The following is a 21,027-nucleotide window of genomic DNA, read 5'->3' on the forward strand; positions in this document are numbered from 1 at the left end:
AGAGTTTTTAGTTACTTCTATCGAACGTGAGTTGGGAAAGAAACTAACTATCGTAGAAAAAGAAGAGGGGGAAAAAAAGAAGATTTAAAAATCATAAGAAAATGGCTTACAATTACTTAGATCCGGCATCAATCTTACATAGAACTAACGATCGAGCTAGGAAAGTGGAACACGCATAATGCATGCCTATGTAATTTGATTCTTGTATAGATGTAAGGTAGATATATATATATATATATATATACTTATTATTTACTGTCAGGTATGCTGTACATAATATTTCATTTGCCTTACAAATATTATATAAAATTACAGTCGATCACGAAGGATAGCCCCCTCGTACACACACCGTCTCTCGGAGGACGCACACGTATAATAATCCATACGGGCGCGCGCGCGAGCGCGAGAAAGCACACAAAATATATTTTTAAGCGGCCACACGCATATTGTACAAGTTAAAGAGTGTTTTACCAGGCTCACAGTTTAAGTCAATAAGCCTTCTTGATTAAAGTAACATATATATACGACGCCTATGGGATATCTTTCTGTCTCTGTCTGTTTTTCCATTTGCGTGTCTATGTTCTATGTGAAAATGCATATATATATTTATGTATAATTAACGCGCGTGTTCGAACACGGAACATGGAACACGGCCGTTCCTCTTCGTTACCTTTTATCTCCCTCGTTCTTTAATCAACTATCTTCCTCTCTCGCTCTAACTGCAGAGTTCGCATCGATTGATCTTTCTCGACGTCTAGGCGCCTTCGATCGCAAATCAGGAAGCAAATGACGAGGAAAGAAGTGACAAAAAAGAAAGCAATGAGGGAGGGAGGAAAGAAGGAAGGAAGGAAGAAAGAAAGGAAGGAAGGAATAAGAAAGAAGGTGAAAAATAGGAGCAAAATAGGAAGAATCTCTTTTCCAGAACGCTCGCTCAACCTTTTCCTTATCGCTCTCCTTTATATTCTTTCTCTTTCTTTCTCTCTTTAAAACAAACTCAATTTAGAACTTAAAGTTGTAGCTCGAAAAAATATGAAAAATTGTACGACGATGAGCTTCCTCGTATTTTCTAGAGCTACTTAGTTTAGTATCCAACGAGCGTATACATAGCTACTACCATAATCGGCATTAACGGGGAGCAGCAGCAAGATGAGGTGTGAAAAAGAGGAAAAGATAGGAAAAAAACGAATGTTCCACGTCATCACGCTTCGATCGTCCATGACGTCCCTCCAGCTATGTCCCTCGGCAAACTCTGGTAAACCCTGTCGGCCCATTTCACGGTTCTTTGCTCGCAAGATCCATAATGATTAGGGTGCGAACGCGCGGTCAAATGTAAAAAAAAACAAGATGCTACTTCGTCGTATAAAAGACGTCCGAAAAGTGACGTGGAATGAACAAAGTATTAAAAATATAAGATCCTCGCGTTCTCGCGATCGTTTTTCACGAGTGAAGACAAAATTGTTGAAAAATTTCTGTTTATTATTAAACGTATGGTTCGTTCTATGAAAAACATTAAAAAATTAATACTGTTCGTCTATTAAAAAACCAGAGAGAGAAAGATAGAGAGAGAGAGAAAGAGAGAGGGTACAGATAACGGACGAAACAGAAAGATTGGATTTCTCAAGTGAAAAGTAAAGAAAGACGATATATACATATACATAGATATACATAAAGGTTAAAGCTAACTCTAAGGCGAACGTGAAGAGGCTTCTTCCTGTGGGTCCTTTTTCTCGTATTTTATTAGCCTCACCTTCCGATTAAAAGTCTATAATCTCTTTCGCCTAACCCCTCCCACATCTCGAGCTGTTCTACACGAGAGCACACTCGAGTCTAACGAAAAATCCCTCGGAGCACACGCTCGGATAAACAACCGATACGCGCACGCGCCCCACTTCACTCTCCGGGTCTACTTGAAGTGTTCCTTGTATGTGTGCATGTGTGTACCATTGTATGGACGATATATATTTTATATATATATGTATATGTATATATATTATACAATATATTATAATATTAATATATCAATATATAATATAAATTATATAATAATTATATATGATATACATATATATATATAAATATATATATTTTCTCTTATTTCATCTGTTTATTTACTCTTGCAATACACAATTTCTCGCGAAAAATGTACACAATTCCCATTCACTATCTTTTCTCTCCACTCTCGTACAGCAAGATACATGCGTTTCTTTCTCTCCGAAAAAAAAAAATAACAGATAAAAATATATATATATATATACATGCATATATATTTATATACTTATATATTCATATATGTATATATAAATATAATTTTGTACACAATGTTCCCGAGTATCGCGACGAGCTTGGAAACTATAATACAGTCAAACATTCCTTCCTTCAATCGAGGATAAACGACGACAATATTCTTGGACGAAATTCCTTTTTTTTGTACGTATACAGGTTTTTTCTTCTAATCATCAACTCTTCTATCCTACGATCTTTATACCGATAATCAAAAAGTATCGAGTTCGATCGCGACGATCGGGAACAATCTGTCCATATGATCAGTGCTTATATTTATGCCAAGACACGAACGGGAAGAGCATTAATAATCGCGATGTTTTAATATTATTCATAAATTCTGCTAAAATTCACTCGTTCGTCCTCCTATCACGATCGATCTCTCTTTTCTTTTTCTATTTTCTTCAGGAATCTACAGTGGCCTTAATCACTTCATCCTCTTCCTCAACGATGACACGATTTTTCTCATCTTCGACGATCACTAGAGTACGAAAATGAACATTTTTTCACGATGAGTCAAGATCATCGAAGCACTTTTTATTATTTTATTGTTCATTCGAGAAAAAGAGAAAGAGCGAAAGAGAGCGACAGATAGAGATAGATAGATAGATAGAAAGAGAGAGATAGAGAGAAGAGAAAGAAAGAAAGAAAGAGAGAAAGAGATTCGGGAGCGGCAACAGCAAACATCATATCATTTCCTATATTTGTAATAAGCGTATTTCGAAAATTCGGCCACGTAGAGCATTACATAGTTTTTTATTCATTCGATAACGATGCTTGCTGCAATTTTGATTCTCGTCGTAGGTTTTGACGATAAGGGGGGACAACGCAAACTGCCGCATCCGTCGTCTCGTAATTTAATGTTTCCGATAACAAACGCGAATCGTGGCCCGATGTTACGCGTCCTCGTCAACGGATACACTTCGAAGAAAGGATTTTTCATGTTCAACGATCCTCATTCGCGATACATCGGACGATATTGTCATGAAAGTCCTCCATATTGTTTACATATAATGTAAAGTGATGATCGAAACCCCGACTTTTGTTAACGCACGATAAGTAGAGCCGTGACTGTATTATTGATTTGTTTTTTATTATTCAAACTATGTATATCAAAATTCAACCAAATAGCATTACTCGTTTTCTTTAATAGGCTTCTTCTGTTTTATGGTGTGTCTACTATTGAAAAATATCACTGTAAAAAGAAAAAAAAAAAAAAATGAAGAAAAATCAAAGACAATAAACGTTTATGTAGGCGCTGGATGACATTTCTTTGGCTCTGATAGTCGGGGTATCAAGAAAATTTGACTATCGAACTTCTATCATCGTCCCCATTCGACCCTCGTTCCAAGTTTTCTCTATTCAAAGATTATCAAAACATACGGATTACTCAACGATCGTGTAAAACCACTTTGCACGATAGAAGCGTATGCGTACACGTACCGATATTTATATCTCTTACCAATTAATTTATATTTTTTCTTTTGTTTTTTTGTTTTGTTTTATCGTCAATAAAATAGGACTAAATATCAGCTCGACAATGAATAAATCTAACTGATTAAGATCTTATAAAATTACGGCGAATCAATTTTTATAGATCTCGAGAGAGGATGGATGGATGGATATCGTTGCGATCACTATAGGCATTTGCGAAACTTTAAATATAACAACTCGATTCTTCGATATGCAATGGGAAGACTAACTGAAATAAAAAACAAAACAATTTGTAAATGTTTAACTTTTGTTATAAATGTATGATAAAACGATAAAGATTTTTCTATGTATGCATGTGTGTGCGTGTGTATATGTGTATATATATATGTGTATATATATAATATGTATGTATGTTTTCATGTAAATTCTTTTCAAGAGATACAATAACTATGTACATTGAAAAATCAACGATGATAACACTGCAACTACTCGCATAAGATATACGGTTTTTATATTATATTTCTTCAACGAAATCGAGATCCACTACAATTGCAACGAATTATGACTTCAGTTTCGCTCGAAACATAACGAATCGTATTTTGCTTAGTGCCTTAGCACGATGTCATGGCTTGTAGAATAAAACACAACGTAGAACGTTAAAACACAACTATAATCAATAATCTTTAACATTACATCGCGATAACTCGACCATATTCTCCTCCTCTCTTTCATATTTCTAAAACTCATCGTGCGCGACAAGTAAATGATTAGAAGCGCGCATTAAAAAAGAATGAAAAGGAAAGAAAAAGAAAAGAAAATAGAAAATAGAAAATAGAAAAAGGGGAAAGGAAGGATAAAACGAACAGGCAGATAAAAAACTCTCGGTTCGGTAACCAGTTATTTAAAAAAAAAAAAAAAAAAAAAAAAAAGAAAGAAAATGCAAATAATACAAATAATATCTTAATGAGTCGAAAGAAAAGTAAACTATGAAAGAACGAAAACGGTATCTTTTCCTAATCTTCCACCTAATTTTTTGTTACTGGGATAAAAACCGCATACGCATTAGTCATTAATCGAGCCGACCGAATTTGGCGAAATTAATGTTATATCTTATTTGATATTTGACCTTTGTCATTAATCGAAACATAAAAAAAATGTCCTAATGTGAATGTGCAAACGTTGGAAGACATGAGAAAAGATCGAGGAACGTATAATTTTCGTGCGCCAATTCGATAGTTTAAAGATCTAAAAATAGGAATATTTATTTTTGATAAATGTAAAGAATAATTAAGTTCGAAAACAGATTTAATTTGTCATCGATGAGAAAATTTGGCGTGCGCTAAAATAGAATTGAGATCATCGTTGTTAGAGTTCGAGAAAAAAAATATGAAATCTTGATGTTAAATTTATCACGGTGTCTTTTCTAACGTTTCCTCGATCTTTTTAATTAGCAAGAAACTTTGACAAACTGGCACAAGGAACGTACGAGAGCGCAAGAAGAATAGGACTTAGACTCCGAATGCGATTAAAACGGAATACGAGCAAAATGAAGCGAAAAAATGAATAAAAAACGCGCTTGGGCCAACGAAGAAACTAGACGATAAAAACGAAACTAAAATGACATGCTATATAAATGTCGAGTAAAAAAAGCCTACTCACTTTCAGTTTTGCCCGTACGAAATTTTTCTAATTTATATATATATATGTCTGTATATATGTACATATATATGTATATACATAAGTTCTCATACGTAAGGTAAATTCGATGCGCGGTACAAAGATGTATTGCGTCTGCGTATGAAATCGTCGCATGGAAAAGAACGTAAGTTTAAAAAAAAAAAAAAAAAAAAAAAAAAAAAAAGTAAAATAAAGAAAAAATAATTGCAACGAATTAAAAAATCGGCAAGCCCGATATATTATTCATATATCGACGTTTTACCAGCTACGATGAAATATCGACAGTAGAAATATAACCCTTGGTAACGTCTCTCGTATCTTTAACAATAGTAACAGACTAATATGAGATATAGCTGTATGATATAATATGTACAAGTTATATTTTGGTTTTCCACGTTCTTTCGTACTTTTTCTGCTACGAAGTTTCTCCGCTTAGATCTAGCAATTTGATAACTCGCTTTTCTCAACCGACTCGAAGATACCACCGAAATAACAAGGATTCTTCTTTGAGGAAAAAAACGACCAGCGCGGTCCTTGTTTTCCTCTTTGCCATTCGATCATCACGAAACCCAGCCTAATGTCGTCGTGCTGTTATCAATCGGTTTTCAGTCATGCCACTGATTTTCTTTTAATCTCTCCGATTGTCAAAGAAAGTCTAACGAATTCGTGGTTGGGATAATAATCAGGAGAGGGGGATCTCTCTTTACATTCTTATCGAGTGGAACGTTACCTTATCAAGGTATACAATTTGAACGTTTTCGAATATTTGTGAAAGATAGAAAATAGAATAACATTCTACTACTATCGATGCGTTTCTTATATCGATGTACGAAAAAAAAAAATGAGGAAAAATAAATGATTTCTGTGTTGGAAGATGAACTCTCGCAAAAAATTGCGATCTAATGTTGACAGTCTTCGGTAAAAAGGAATGTATCCTAGGAAAAGAGTAGCTTCTATAGCGATATTAGATTGACGTCGCGATATTTTTGATATCGTTACGTCGAGACGATCTACGTTTTACCACGGAACGAAGGAAGTAAGCGACGATCCAAATCACCAGCTTGAGATCCTAAAGGGTTGACAAATTACTAGACCTATTTAAAAGTCGTCTTAACTAGCGAATAAAATAACTTGGCGTTATTTGGATGAGACCAGAATTGGCGGCTGTCGAGCAACTGCCGAACGACCGAAACCACGCGAAGCTTATCGTGCTGCTACACTTTTTTATTGTCCAAGTTTCACGGACATGTTGCCTGTGGACGACGGTCATACCATCACCATGTCTTCGTCGACGCTTATGATAGTGGGAAAAGTGTTGTCTGCCGAACTTTGCCTCTGAATGGGTTTCTTTCGTACCAGACCGTCTACGAGAAATGGAAAATAAAATCAATATCTCATGCATGGAGAAAGACGCGTAATAAGAAATTTTGAAGGTAGAGACAAGAGAAACATACCGGCAGAAGGTGGAAGCAAATCGTCGAGAGATCCGTCGTCCAAGTCTGTAGCAGAGAGAAGAAGATCGTCGTCCGAAGAAGCACGGGTCAAGCTCGGCAACGTGGACGTCAACAGAGCTTTTTCCTTTTGAATCTCTTGTATGTGATCGACGAGCAAAGCTTCCTCTTCATCTCCCCGATCTCTTTCCCTATCGACAGCACCGGTTCTTACCGCGATATTCGATGTCGCTATGTTCAGTTCTTCCGGACTAAATATCTTCGAGGATCTCAAGTTGGACAATCGATGGGTCGCCGTGTGGCAAGCAGATTCCAAAGTATTTATGTCGGCCAAAGTTGCTCTGACCACTCGCAATTTCTCCTGCACGATCGTTTCCACGCAGCGAGTCTGCCTACCAACGTCTTGAAGCGAATCTTGAGCCGGCAAAGTTCGATTCGTTCTCAATATACACGGCGCGAAAACGATCGCCAGGGCGGACGATGACATTCGATTGTCTACTTCGTGCAATGCCACCCTTGCAAGATGTACGATCAATCGTTCCATCAGATCAAAATTTGGCTTCGGCAGTTTCTTTAGAATCGCAAAAAGCGTGCTGATTCTATCGTGAGGATCCGTCAAGTTTGCGGCGTGAAGGAAATCGTCGTAATATTCGAAAGTCAACAGGGGCTCAGGCATGTCTCGGAAGAAGCTCTTCAAAACGGCTGCGAGGACGTGTACCTGATAATTCTCAAAGTCTACCTTCTCTAAATCACCCTCGTCCATTTTTACTTTGAGCTCTCGTACTTTCGAACTTACTCCGCTCTTTCTGTATATACCTTCGGTGTACAATCCATGCATCTCTATAGTTGTGATCAGTCGATCAACTACGAGAGGTACTTTGCCGTCGCCACAGTCCAATTTGTACAACGGAACACCAAAAACTCTACGCGAATTCGCTTCTAGCATAGACGCTTCCTTTCCACAATCAGCCGCTGCTTTTGTGTAACACTTTTTGTGACAAGTCAACTTGCAATCTGTTTAAATAGAAAAAGAAAAAAGATAAATATAACCGAGAAAAAGTAATCTCCAAGGGGAACAAACGATCAAGACGTACTTACTTTGGCAAACAAGTCCTCGTTCGATCGGCCACATAAAAAACGAAGTACAAACTTCGCAAGCGGTGGGAATATTAATGATGGTCAATTGGAACATATGATTACCATGTCGTATAGGCTCTTCTTGTTTCCGTTTCTTTTCCTTTTTTCGTTTGCTCTTACTTTGCTTTTCCGGCGCTTCGGTCTTAACCAACGTCATGAATTCGTTCATAAATCCTCTAAAGGCATTAACGCCCATTGTCACGGGAAAATCTTCGCTGGTATTTTCTTGTTTACAGACAGTCTGCATAACGTGAAGAAAATTCGCTATTAAATCGGTGTACTTGATGTTTCCTTCCACGCCCTGTTGAATAGCAACGCTGTAAGTAATCACCAGCTCGTCTTTAAATTTACGCAATGCCTGCTTAAAAACGCGATCCACTTCGCTGGGTTTACTGCCTTCTTCTTGGGCCTCCATTATATATATTTTTTTAGTAATGAAGTCCTGCATAAACGCCAATTCTTTGGCATCGGATATGATCTTATCCGTACTGTCGGAAAAAGCGGAGGTCCCGGTAAGATTGAATTTCGAAGTCACCGTTTGTTTGCTGGTGTCGGTGTACGGAGTACGCGGAGGCTTTCTGTTTTTCCGTCTATTTGGTGTATTTGCTAAAAGACATGGCATTTTGAGTACTCCTCCATTCTGAATGCATTTCACGTGATACAATTGTTTGCAATCGACGCATTTGTATCCTTGAGTAACAAAAGCATCCATTTTTTCGTGACAACAAACGCATACATCGTCTTTGGCGAAACGTGCTACTTTTCTGAAACGATGACCAGCTAAGGTAAAAAGATTGTTACCTTTCCATTCCAATAGATTCATACCAGGAGCTAGTTTCAGTTCGTTAGGACTAGTGTCCGCCCCAGGCTTATCGTCATTTAACACAGAGATTTTCGTAGCTGGATCGGAATTCCTTCTTCGAAGTTCCAGACTCGTTATAGCGTTGGATCTTGTCCGCTTTCCTGGCTGTTGACCTTTGTAAACCGCTTCATTTTTATTCACTGGCCAATCGGTGACGGATCTAGAGGTGACTTCGCTAGGACTCTCCTTCCTCGTCCATACATTAATATTTTTCATACGTTTCATGTCCGCCTCCTTAATAGTACCAAGGAACAAATTCCTAGTCTCTCCGGGGTTCGCATCTGAGACGCTCTCGCCCATGGATCTGCATTGAACCTCTCTCGATGGCCGATTTCGTCTAGCACTTCTTACCGGTACATCTGGCTCAAATTTGTCCTTCGGCCTAGAATTTTTATCTTTAGGATCTACTCTTCTGGCGAGAACGTTTTTCGTCACTTTTTCGTCATTTATGGATTCCGTTTTAGAAGCGGTGTCGCCTTCAGAATTTTGTCTTCTTAAATAATTGATCTCTTTGACGTCTTTACATAAGCCATAGTTCTGCTCTCGTCTAGATGGTGAAATCGGTAGATTTTCTAAACGATCATTCGATAAACGCGAATCGCGTGAACTTTCCACCCGGATGAAACGTTCATTGGAGTCCAACTTGACGTTGTAATTTGCGGCTTCGTTTGGTTGGTCCAAACGAGAGTGTTCTAAGACATTATCAGTAATGTTTTTATACTGAGAAACGTTCGGAGATCGAGTCACGGTTGCTTTCTGAGGCACTGACATAATGTAATCGTTATAATTGATAGATGAATACTCAGCAGCTTTTCTTCCCCAAATATCCGAATTTGGACTGCGATTTAAATTTGCGTTGGGATGGTATTTGGTATCTCTAGGATTTGTAAATGACGGAGTGACATTGAATATGGGTGGAGCACTTTGTACAGCATTTGGCGTATCTCCATCTGTTTCGCCATCGCTACAACCAGTTGACGAGCTATCGGTTCTTTTACTTATCGAAGACAATCTGTTGGAGGTCATTAAATTCGTATTCGCAACAATAACGACCGCATGTTCGCCACGTTTCGTTCTCGTACTGGGAATAGGCTTGCAACTCGAATTCTCTTGCGATTCGGAGCTATTAACGCTACCTTGAGATTCATAACTTTTTAAGCTAGTGAGACTTTCGATGCTGCTCTTACGTTCGCCAATTTCTTCGGAATAAAAGGTTTCTGAATTCTTCGATGTGACATTCGATTCGTGCAATATCCTTTTGTTCTGTATAATTTTTCGTTTGGAGTAAGGTATCTTACTTGTATCACCGCTTGTTTCTCTACATAAGTTTTCTTGCCTGTAAGATGAAAGTATTAAAATAAAAAAAAACAAAATAAATATATAAATACACAGGGTACTTATATTCGATTAACTTACTTAATCGGCGTGACACGTTTCTGAGCTTCGAATTTTCGAGGTGACACAGTGTAGTATTCTGACAAAGAACGTTCTTCACAGGTGGACAATGATCTATGATGGATAATATGAAATACGTGAAACGCATCAGAAAGTAGACAAATTCTCCAAATATATGTTAATAAATACTTACTCTTCTGCATCGGTATTAGCAAGCGTATAGGTGAGTTTTTGAAGCATATGTTCCTCAGCATCCCGATTTTCTGTCGTTTCATCGATTTTTTTCATATACTTCCTCCGCCTTTTAAGTTCCATGAAAGCTTTCCTAGCATTATTACCTCTGACGTAAGCTTGAAAGATTGTTATGCAGGATGTTAATTTCTTAAACCAAGTACGTTGTTTGTATCCTTTCCATGCAGCTTGAATATGAATAGCAGCTTCCGTTCTTGCACGTAGCGCTTGTACGAATCGTTGGGCACTTGCCATTCTCCAAAATGATTGAATTTGCACTACCGCATTCTTTAACCTTAAGAACCTTCTTCTTTCTAAGCAAGCACGAAACCAATTTTGTATCGTCGTGATACTTGTAATAATTTGTTGATGCAATTCTATATCCAGCTTTATCTTCTCGGATTCTCGAAGAAATACCTTTGTTGTTCCAAGCTGATAATTGTCTCTGTTCAGATTCAATGTTAACAAAAAATCACGTACATCCGATTGCGAACTCAAAAGCCCTTTAGGTAATAACATTCGATACAGCTGAATAAATTCGTCGTATGTTAATCTGACGTTAAAGCCTGCCTGTCTAATTCGAACGGTCTCTAACATTCCAGTATATCTTAGCTGCCGCTGTACGGTTTCTTCGTCAAACTCATTTGGAACTTTATTGGCATTGCTTTTTATGCATCTAATGAAAAAAGGATTTGCTTGATTTAAGGTATCCATAAGGCTGTGTAAACTTTGTTGAAATTGTGCCGATACAGTCATGGGTTGTTTTCTCGCTTTTCCAGGACCACTTCCGTAACTTTGCGTTCTTCCAGCCAGAGTTTTCACAGTTTGAAGATTTTTTAGCCCCTTTTTACCTCGTTCCCTTGGACGAAACGATTTATTTTTCCTGTAAACATTTTTAATTGAGAAGCGTTGATAAATATTTTGGAAAAGCGCTCGTCTATTCCTTTTCCTGTGTTTTTTGTTTACTTCATTATTTATTCTAAACTAATTATTTTCTTTTCTTTCATTAGGTAAAGCATGTGCACTTTTATGGAATATTATATTTACACGACAATAAAAAACAGGACAAGGAAAAAGCATTATAATGTCTACTTTGGCAAACAGTGCATTGCAATTATAATTTCTTTATTTTAAGTTGTTTTCTTTTCCCATATAATTAATATGAAATGCAAGATATACGACAGCAGATAATTGGCAGAATATACAGAATATAATTTAAAGATAAAAAGCATAGAAAAATATTGTAACAATACAGATGGTTAATTATTATCAAGATTTGATGACAATTTTGTTAAAAATATTTGTTGATATGTAAAAGAAAAGAAATAACAACATATTGATACTGTTGTTTTAGAGGAACGAAAGTAGATCGTACGAAAAATGCAATGAACTTTTCGATATACATTAAATGTATGTCTATAAGAAAAATATATAGATTAGGAAAATCATGGGTCAAATAGTATTTTAAATAGTGAAACTATGATCTACTTTTATTAAACTCTATATCTTAAACTGTGATTTATTGTTATTGATAAACGAATAACATGCACCAATCACCGTAACGTATTGAAAATTGCAATTATTAAACTACATATTATATAAGAAGTTTCTATGATGATAGATGATAGTAGAATTATATGTTTACAGTCTGAAGGATTGTGCATAGGGGGGGATGAATTGATTAAATAAAATTATAATGTGTATAAAGCCATGTACGTACTGCATGGGAAGACCATTAATATTTTTCTAAGACGCGATACGAAATAAACCCTTCACCTATAAAATCTATAGAGCACGCACTACCTTTGCTGTGAGCCAGTGATTTTATATAGCTTAAATTAAACTCTTATCCAAGATCCAACAAAATTCGTTTACATACATGACAATTTGATTAGCGCGTTCCATAACGTTATTAACTTCGTCTTTCGGAAGCACCCTCTCAAGTGGTGTATGAGTATCCCGTCTGAATTTATTATTACTATGAGGCTGGTCTTCCCTGCCCCTTATTATGTAATTCTTCGTTGTTGCTATATTCGATGGGTGTTGAGTCTGATTAATGTTTCTAAACTGCGGCCACGATAATCGATTGTTGTTTACACTGTCGTTTTCAATTTGTACGCAGGATAATGTGGCAGTGGGAGTGGTCGATGGTAAACAGACATTTCGTTGCTTCTGATAGCTGGGTGGACGAGTATGTTTGTGAGAACTGAAAAATCCTTTCATGCTTAGTTGATTTTTCGACGCGATCATGTGATTTCATATTTATCATTATTCATTTTTCTTATGTAAGATACTATCATAAATAACGAGTTTATTAAATTGCAATATTTATTATTCATACTTGTAACGGAGAGTTAATGACCATAAGGTTTAATTAGTGAATAAATTATATTAATGGAGAAGAAAATATCGAAATGATTGATCGCGCATGACATTGTAATAATGAATTATATAAAGTAAAAATTATTATCGTATTGTCGCTCGCGATCATGCTTAAAAGAGTACAGCAGAAAGAATAATGCACTCGAGAGTGATAAAATATTTTCATATGGAAAAAGTCATCAGGTTGCACTCTAATAACATCTAATACAGAAGTGCGAACATAAAAATCTAAATATCTGTAGAGACATACAGAATTAAAGTGATGTACAGCTGTATGGATTTACAATTATAATTCTATTATAATCCAAAAGAATAGGATCGACTCTTTGAAATATAAAATAAACAAAAATGTTCCCAAAATCTGCAATTGTGTTTTGCATTAAACGTCCACTTGTGATTGTCGCGTATGAAAAGAGATTTATGAATACATTTTTTGCAAAAGAGATATTAGTGTAATGTTTGGTACTCGATAATATTTAATACAATGTTGTAAATCCATAACAAATCTTAGACTAAAAGTACTTAACATATTGTAAAATGACACATACAGTGGATCAAATACCACTTACGCAATTCGGTTAATAGTTAGATTGACGGCCGATAACGTCACAAGATGGCTACAGGGACAAAAGACAATGTGACCAATATAAATATACTCAACGTTCCAATTAGATATGAACACACAAAAACCTTTTTAGCTAGATGCAAATTTATACACCGTAGGGTGACACAATATGCAGATCAAACATATTCATAGTCAAGCGTAACGACGTTGGTACTTGTTCATTATAATTATTAATAAAAAATCAATAAATATAAAAGCATTTGACAGATTTTTGAAAGAATCACCCTTCGTAAGAACAGGTATAGCATGAAATTAATAAATAAAAATGAATACATACCTTATTAAATTCTCGTTTGGTGTCCTATATCTGTTTTGTGCAGACGTCTTATTGCCATCGGCTGAAACAAAATAGAACATATTTTATAATCCAAGTCAAAAGTATTTACAAATGTTTATTATACAAAATCTTAATATGAAGTATAATTACCTCTGCCATGTCTGTGTGCACGTCCTGCTTCCTGAAATGCAAAATGAGCTCGAAAAAAAGCTCTGAGAATAGCCCATCTAAATACAGCGACCGGATCGGCACCAACGAGCTCTCGGACAAAAGCAAGGGATGAGTTTTTGAGCACACCAACCACTCCATCTGGTCTCATCAAGTCCAAATTCTTCTCTCTCATATTAGAAGCTTGGTATTTAACAGCTCCTGCGTAATGACGTACGACAAAGGCTGCTTCACGTCTCTGTGGTGCTTCATAGAATGGATTTTCTTTGTGTACTGTATTAAATTTTTGTAACAGTGTCTCATTCGTTGCACCTGGGAAGCTAAAAAGACATATATTGACAAGGTGATATTTTTGCTTATAATATTATTGTTTTAAAGAGAGAGACAAAAAAGAAAAACAAGGTGCTAACTTGCATTGATCATCTAAAAGGCAAAGAAGTCCATTTGGTTTTCCCTCAATAAGATTTAAACAACCAGAATTATCACTGTATCCTATATCCGTCCATCTGATTCCTTGCTTCCTGTACTCTCTTTGTTCATATTGAAAAACATGTTGATTAAAGTAATGTTGCAATTGTTCGTTCGCATAATTGATGCACAACTGTTCAAAGCTATTGCATGTTTTGAAATCTTCGAATCCGAAGATATCAAGTACACCTATACTATTGCCTTGATGATCCCTCAACGTATCCTTTTTCGAGAGTAAAGCATGATTGACCTAAGATTGTAAATAATAATTAGTTATAATCTTTATATTAATATTTGACATTAATTTGCCTAACTCTTCTACCTGAAGTACGATCCAATCAAATAAAGCTCCATATAAACACTTGGCCATTGCATCTCTTGCCGCTATTGCTTCTGGAAGTCTATAATTAATGACCAATGTTTCACCAGAAGCACGTGCGCGTTTAGCAGTTAATGCAGCCAAAAGAGTTTCTTGTTTCACCCTAAGCAATTCGGATATTAATGCGACGACTTCGGGATTCTTAACTCCTACTGCCTCGTCATGATGATGGTAAGATTTTCTTGGTTGAAATTCCACATTACCTAGGAAATACAATATTGTTAGTTATATTTTTAAAAAACAACTAACGATATTTTAATAATTACCGAGTAAAAGAACAGCTGATAAAACTGCAAAAAGTCGTTTTTGCTTTTCAGGTGTGAATCCCACCATCTCCATAGATTGCTTCAATCTCGAAAATTCATGCCTTTCATCGATGTTTTCAAGACCATAACAGCCACTTTTGTTTAAATAATTATAACGTTCACAACTTTCTAAATGTAAAAGCTGTTTTTCCTGTTCATTTGCACCAGCTAATAAATAGTAAAAAACGTGATAGTTCCTTTCATTTCTTCCTTGAGAAACTATCCTTGACTTTTCCAGCAGATATTTCTGAACTACTGCCCTGTTGTTTAAATAACAATTATTGTTATGCATTTTAATTGAATATATTTCATAGCAAAGAGGTACTTACCCATGTACCATTCCATTTTCTTTATAATTCACTTGTATGAATTTTCCAAAGCGGCTACTATTGTTATTATGTGCAGTCTTTGCATTACCAAATGCTTCGAGTACAGGACCAGCACTAAGTATTGTTTGTTCAACACCGCTACCATGAGAACCTTTTTGACTTAAGGCAGTTAGATGATGTAGTAAAAAGTTTGTTGACTCTGTTTTACCCGAACCACTTTCACCACTGATCACAATACACTGATTCCTTTTTTCTTTTAACATGCAATGATAAGCCGCATCAGCTATCGCAAATATATGCGGAGGTATATCGGGCCCTAATCGTCTGTTTTGATAAAGTTTCACGTATTTTGGATTATAAATGGGATAAAATTTAAATGGATTTAAAGCAATCAATATGCTGCCAACATAGGTATATATATTTCCAGCTAAGAATCTAGCACGAAGATTGTCCAAAAGCGTCTGCTCATTAAGATCGGGAAGCTGGCATAAATCTGGATATTCTTTATCTCGTGGTTGATATAGAAATCTATTGAAATAATCCTTTAATAATTGTGGATCCATAGGAAATCTGCTGTCACACCATAAATAATCCGTTTGCTTTTTCCTCAAGTAAAACCTAAAGAGATACGAGCATAGAGATAAGCACATAAATATTATTTATATTTGCATATATGTACATTTGCAAATAATTTGTAATTTAATAAAACAATATTAGATTACCTGTAATATTCTTGCTGAGCAACACTTTTTGGCCAAAGTAACATAAGCGCTACAGGGCATTCAGAAGGACCAAGTCTTCTTTCTTTACATTCCTGCCCGACAGAATTTCCTACCACTTCTGCTAACTCGTAACCATTGGAAACATCTACCAAACCCAGTCTTTCAATAATACATTCAACTATTTCTGCTGAAGAAGTCTGTTTTGTAGCTTTAATAGACAGCGCTTCATATTCGGGGCTCCATTCGCCCACGAATACTTGTACCACTCCAGAACTAAACATATCCATATTTATAACCCTGGAAATATTATCGATGAAAGAATATTTCAAATAATATTGATTTCTATATAACGAATATATATTAAAATAAAATTAACTATATTACCTTCTTGTTATTAGGGTTAGCAAATACGTCCTCTGCCATCCATAGGATACTTCAAGCATATCATTACTCCTTCATTCTTCTTTGTTGTTATATACACCCACTTATGCAATGATTTAAAATAACTTTTACACATTCTGTTTAAAAATATTAGCTACTATACTCTCAGTTTGTTCTTTATCATCAACAGTCTATGTACACGCATTAACTGTACTGTATCTCAAACGGTCATATAACTTAGTTTTATCGCATAACTATGCGCTAGCTGGAATTAACCAGACTATATTTAAGTAAAATACTTCATTTAATTACAGCATCGAAATTATGTAGAAACAATCGTTTGACTAAACAAAATATCATAAGCTTTTTTTCTTTCTCTAAATAGTAATATAAACTGTTTAGGTATATCGGTAGTTGCTTTCTGATTAATATCAAGTATCATTCTATTATACAACGACTTGATCAATAGGAAAGAACGGAGTATTATAATTTTGTTCTATATTTTAATGTAATAAAATAGATTCACTAAAATTATAATTTCCTTCTTTAGTTTCTAAATTCAGTCAAATTGTAGGTCCTTATTATTGATCTTGTTCTCAAAGAATAGGAGTATTTTTATTTGTATGACTACTTTTAATCTTAATGTCACGCGATTAAAATCGAATGCCTATAGAATTTTCTTAACACAGTCATCAAATTATTATCATGAAATTTGTTGTACAGTTGCAAATTGCGTGGGCGTGCTATTGTTGGCAGGCAGTAGAGTAATCTACTTGCTAGGACAAAAGTATATAGGTCTCAATATATTGGCATATCCAGCTCGAGTATTTTAACATGTTTATTGAGACAGAGACCTTTTTTCATGGATAACATTTCTTGTAGAAAGTTTCCTTAATGAGAAAAATACTTTATCTGAAAAAAGCCAATAAATAGAATATGAAATGTCTTTGTTACAAATGACAAAATAATCAAATGCATGCATAACCATTTACAAAGTATTTCAATTTGCGCAGAATGATTTAGGTCACGAAAGAAGGATTTATTACTTGTAATGAAACACTGAAACATTATTATAAGTTATTCAATAATATCATATTTATAGGAACGTCTGGAAAGAAATGAAGCGAGGATACCATCGCGAGAACGAAATGACAGCAAGAGATAGAGGCTTGACGTATGATATAAAAGAAAAATTACTTGAACCAAAAGTATAACCTTAAAACAAGTAAACGATATAAATTACATTCTTTTGTTGCGTTAACTGGCTTGTGTATAAATACGAAGACGATAACGATAGGCTGATTTTGTGTCTCGGAAAGAAAAAGATAACCCCACACCTATCGACGACCTTTTTCGATCTACATTACATATCCACGCGTACAGTAATCGTTGAAAAGTGGTGCAGCATACAATAAGGAGAACAACACTCGGAAACAATATTCGAACGAGCATTAGGCTAGATTGTGTATGATCCTACATACGTAACCTTTCTCTCGTTCTCTTTTTTTCGCCATCTCTACGTTTTAGCACGCATTCACTTCCAAGATATTAGAAAAAGAAAGATTTCTCGCGAAAAAGGACAACACTTGAACTGTTAAACGAGGGGCTATTGCCGAGATCGGTCCTGCATCCGTGTCGACGGCTTGACATTCGCAAGGAAAAACTTCCCATCCCGTCTATTGGCGGGTCACGGATCGTGCTACCAATCGAGCGCCGATACGCGATCGCAAACGTCAACAGAGTAAACTGGGCTTAAAGCGGCTGAAGGAATTTCTCGCTCGAAGGTAGACCGATCACCGGACACCACCACCACCGTCGGCAATAGTAATAGAAATAGCAATACCAACTTCTATCACAATTAACGTTCGTGAGAGATCAGACAGAGACAGAGAGACAAAAAGAGAAAAGGAGAAAAAGAAAGAAAGAGAGAGAGAGAAGGCAGGCAGGCAGACGGACAGACAGATAGATAGACAGAGAAAGAGATAATGAAAGAAAGAGAAGAGAAAAAGACAGAGAGAAAGAGAAAGAAAAACGTGTCTTAAGTATCATGCAATAAAAACATTAAAGAAAAATGCACAAATTTTTTCATAAATTTACCTCCTTTGTCGATTTTAAGCTATTAACGATGACACATCCTTTTAGTGCACGAGAGAAGAGTTTGGTATACACTGGTAAGTACATGCTAATCGCGGCCTCCTAGCTCCCTTCCTTTCCCGCACTGCCACTAAACCGTCACCGTATCTCGATACGTCCAGAAAAGACTTCTGCTCTTTTTTTCCTGTTTCTGCACTCGCACGCCGCCAAAATATTCTTCTTTAGCGAACACCCTTCGAAAAACCAGCAGCTTCTAATTGTAAGAAAGTGAGACGAGACGAACACCCACGATCGCTGCGTGCACACAACTATGCTTTCTCTCTCTTTCTCTTCTTTTCTCCCCCCTCTTCTCTCACTCATTCACACGCGCGCGCACACATTCGTGATGCGATCTTTTCAGAAGCACTTACAATACGGGCAAATTGACACTCGACGAGTAAGATCTTTCGTTACTTTACTTCCTATTTTATATCATTGAATCTTATCAACGATCTTAACAATCGACAATATCGAATTTATCACGGTGTTTTTGTTCTCTCGATTCTAGATAATGCCAGCACACTACAAACCTTTGACCAGTTTATCGCCCTTCGTCTCTTCTCGGGATTCTTCGTCCCGATACGTCCACCATTTCGATTTTCCTAATCACGTGACTATTCTGGTAACACGATTGGTTTGTTGTCTCGATCACGTGATACATCATGAACCATCGGAAAACGATCAAGAGCAGAGAGAATAGTGAAACGTTTCTACGACTTTACACATTTCTTATTATTTTCGAGATTTTTTCAAGGAAAAATCCTCTATTAATTTAATTACTATTTTATATCGTTTTTATCAAGACGAAAAAGAAAATTAACGAAAAAAAAAAAACTATTTTTCTAATACCGAATATAAACTAAGAATAATTTATATATATATATATATATATATTCGGTTGCACTCTGTAAAGTTTGATGCGGCTTAAAATAAATTAAATACAAATCTTAATATTATATATTGATTTCGTTGTTTTTTACTAAACGATCTTTAAAAACTAACGTTTAGGCTATTCACCACTACCTTTCACCCGAAGAGATGACTTCAGCGACATGTATGGGCAAAAAATGAACTAAAAGCGCAACAGGAGAGTAGCCGTCCCACCATGCGCCTATAGTATCTGTGTATAAGCTTGTAGAGGGGCTATAACACTCATGTTGGTGTAGGCTAGAGTATTTAATGTTATATTAGTAAGCTTGCACTTTTCAATCTCTCATCTATGCGTTAATTAGAATGCAAGGTCGATATAATTTTGATCGATGACTAATTTACAGACAATAATTAATATTATTAGTAACATATAGTAATTAATATAATAATTTGCGATAAAAAGAAACAAGATTTCGTCGAATGATTTGATGCTTATTTTGCATATAATAATTATAATGCACACTTATATATAATAGTATATCTAAAGATAGATTACTTTAAAAGTATTTGCTAATTGTACAAATTTTAGATTTCTTGTTTTTGATTAAAACAAAAAAATTCGCTAGGCTTCTCGAAGCCGATTCGTTTATTCTTCAGCGATGAATGCATGATGGGTATCCTACACTTAGGATAACGATGAGCACACGTTTAAACCGAATAAAAGAAACTTACGGAGTTTCTTTAACCGAGCAAACGAAACTTTTACATACGGCGAACAACACTGACTTTACTATTTCCGATTTTTTAATATCTTTTTTATCGATGCAACACACGAGTACTTCATTGCCTACGCGCTCGATTGCAATGATGTTCTGAAACAGAAAAAGAAAAAGAACAATTAATGTCATCGTCGTAATAAAAAACCATTGAAGTTACTATAGAAATTTTTGATAGAAAAATATACTTACTTTTAGTCTTTATTGATGACTGCAGGATGGGTATACTACCCTTAGGATGACGATGAATAAAATAAAATTAAAGAAAAAATCTGAAAAGCTGAAACATATAAAGAGATTGCATTAGAATATTAAAATAATTGTTAAATAATCGATAGGAATGTCTATTGTTGTCTGAAAGATCGGAATATATGATCTATGTACCGTCTCCTTCGAAATCCACCGTTGAAATGAGACGTTGTCCTCTATGAAAGTACTTTTATTAAATGTTGTTTATATGACTTTCCTAACGTTGCGCATGTGTATAAAGGGTGTCATACATCTAATACATAATATTTAAGATTAAAACGTTATGATTTTCGTATTTTTATCTATTTCAAGTAATTATTATAATGCTTCTGCGCAGTGATGACTTCGAGGATAAAATTCTACTGTAACATAAAGAGAGTGCATTAGTGCATTAAAATAATATTTAATTAATCGATGCAAGTGTCTATTGTTGTTTAAAAGATCGGAGTATATGTTCTGTGATCCCTCCTCCTCGAAATTCACCGTTGATCTGAGT

The 21,027-nt window shown here is 35.6% G+C and overlaps 1 protein-coding gene and 1 long non-coding RNA gene across 2 annotated transcripts in view; one reads left to right on the forward strand and one right to left on the reverse strand.

The window, feature by feature from the left end:
• The window catches only part of LOC122526339, a 40,206-nt gene that overhangs the window by 18,252 nt on the left and 927 nt on the right, over positions 1–21,027 (forward strand). The window lies entirely within an intron of this gene.
• LOC122526336 (unconventional myosin-IXAa-like) lies at positions 6,595–19,146 on the reverse strand. Its single transcript, XM_043649699.1, has 15 exons — positions 18,601–19,146; positions 16,507–17,415; positions 16,123–16,419; positions 15,401–16,018; positions 15,033–15,331; positions 14,710–14,969; positions 14,330–14,637; positions 13,902–14,239; positions 13,752–13,812; positions 12,347–12,673; positions 10,430–11,350; positions 10,258–10,350; positions 7,941–10,177; positions 6,846–7,856; positions 6,595–6,755 (listed from the first exon to the last, which is right to left on the reverse strand). The coding sequence occupies exons 2-15, from the start codon at positions 16,563–16,565 to the stop codon at positions 6,658–6,660; spliced, it is 6,927 nt and encodes a 2,308-aa protein (XP_043505634.1). The 5' UTR covers positions 16,566–17,415; positions 18,601–19,146; the 3' UTR covers positions 6,595–6,657.

Source organism: Polistes fuscatus, unplaced genomic scaffold (genome assembly GCF_010416935.1).
Source record: "Polistes fuscatus isolate 324 unplaced genomic scaffold, CU_Pfus_HIC Scaffold11, whole genome shotgun sequence".
Taxonomy (NCBI): Eukaryota; Metazoa; Arthropoda; class Insecta; order Hymenoptera; family Vespidae; genus Polistes; species Polistes fuscatus.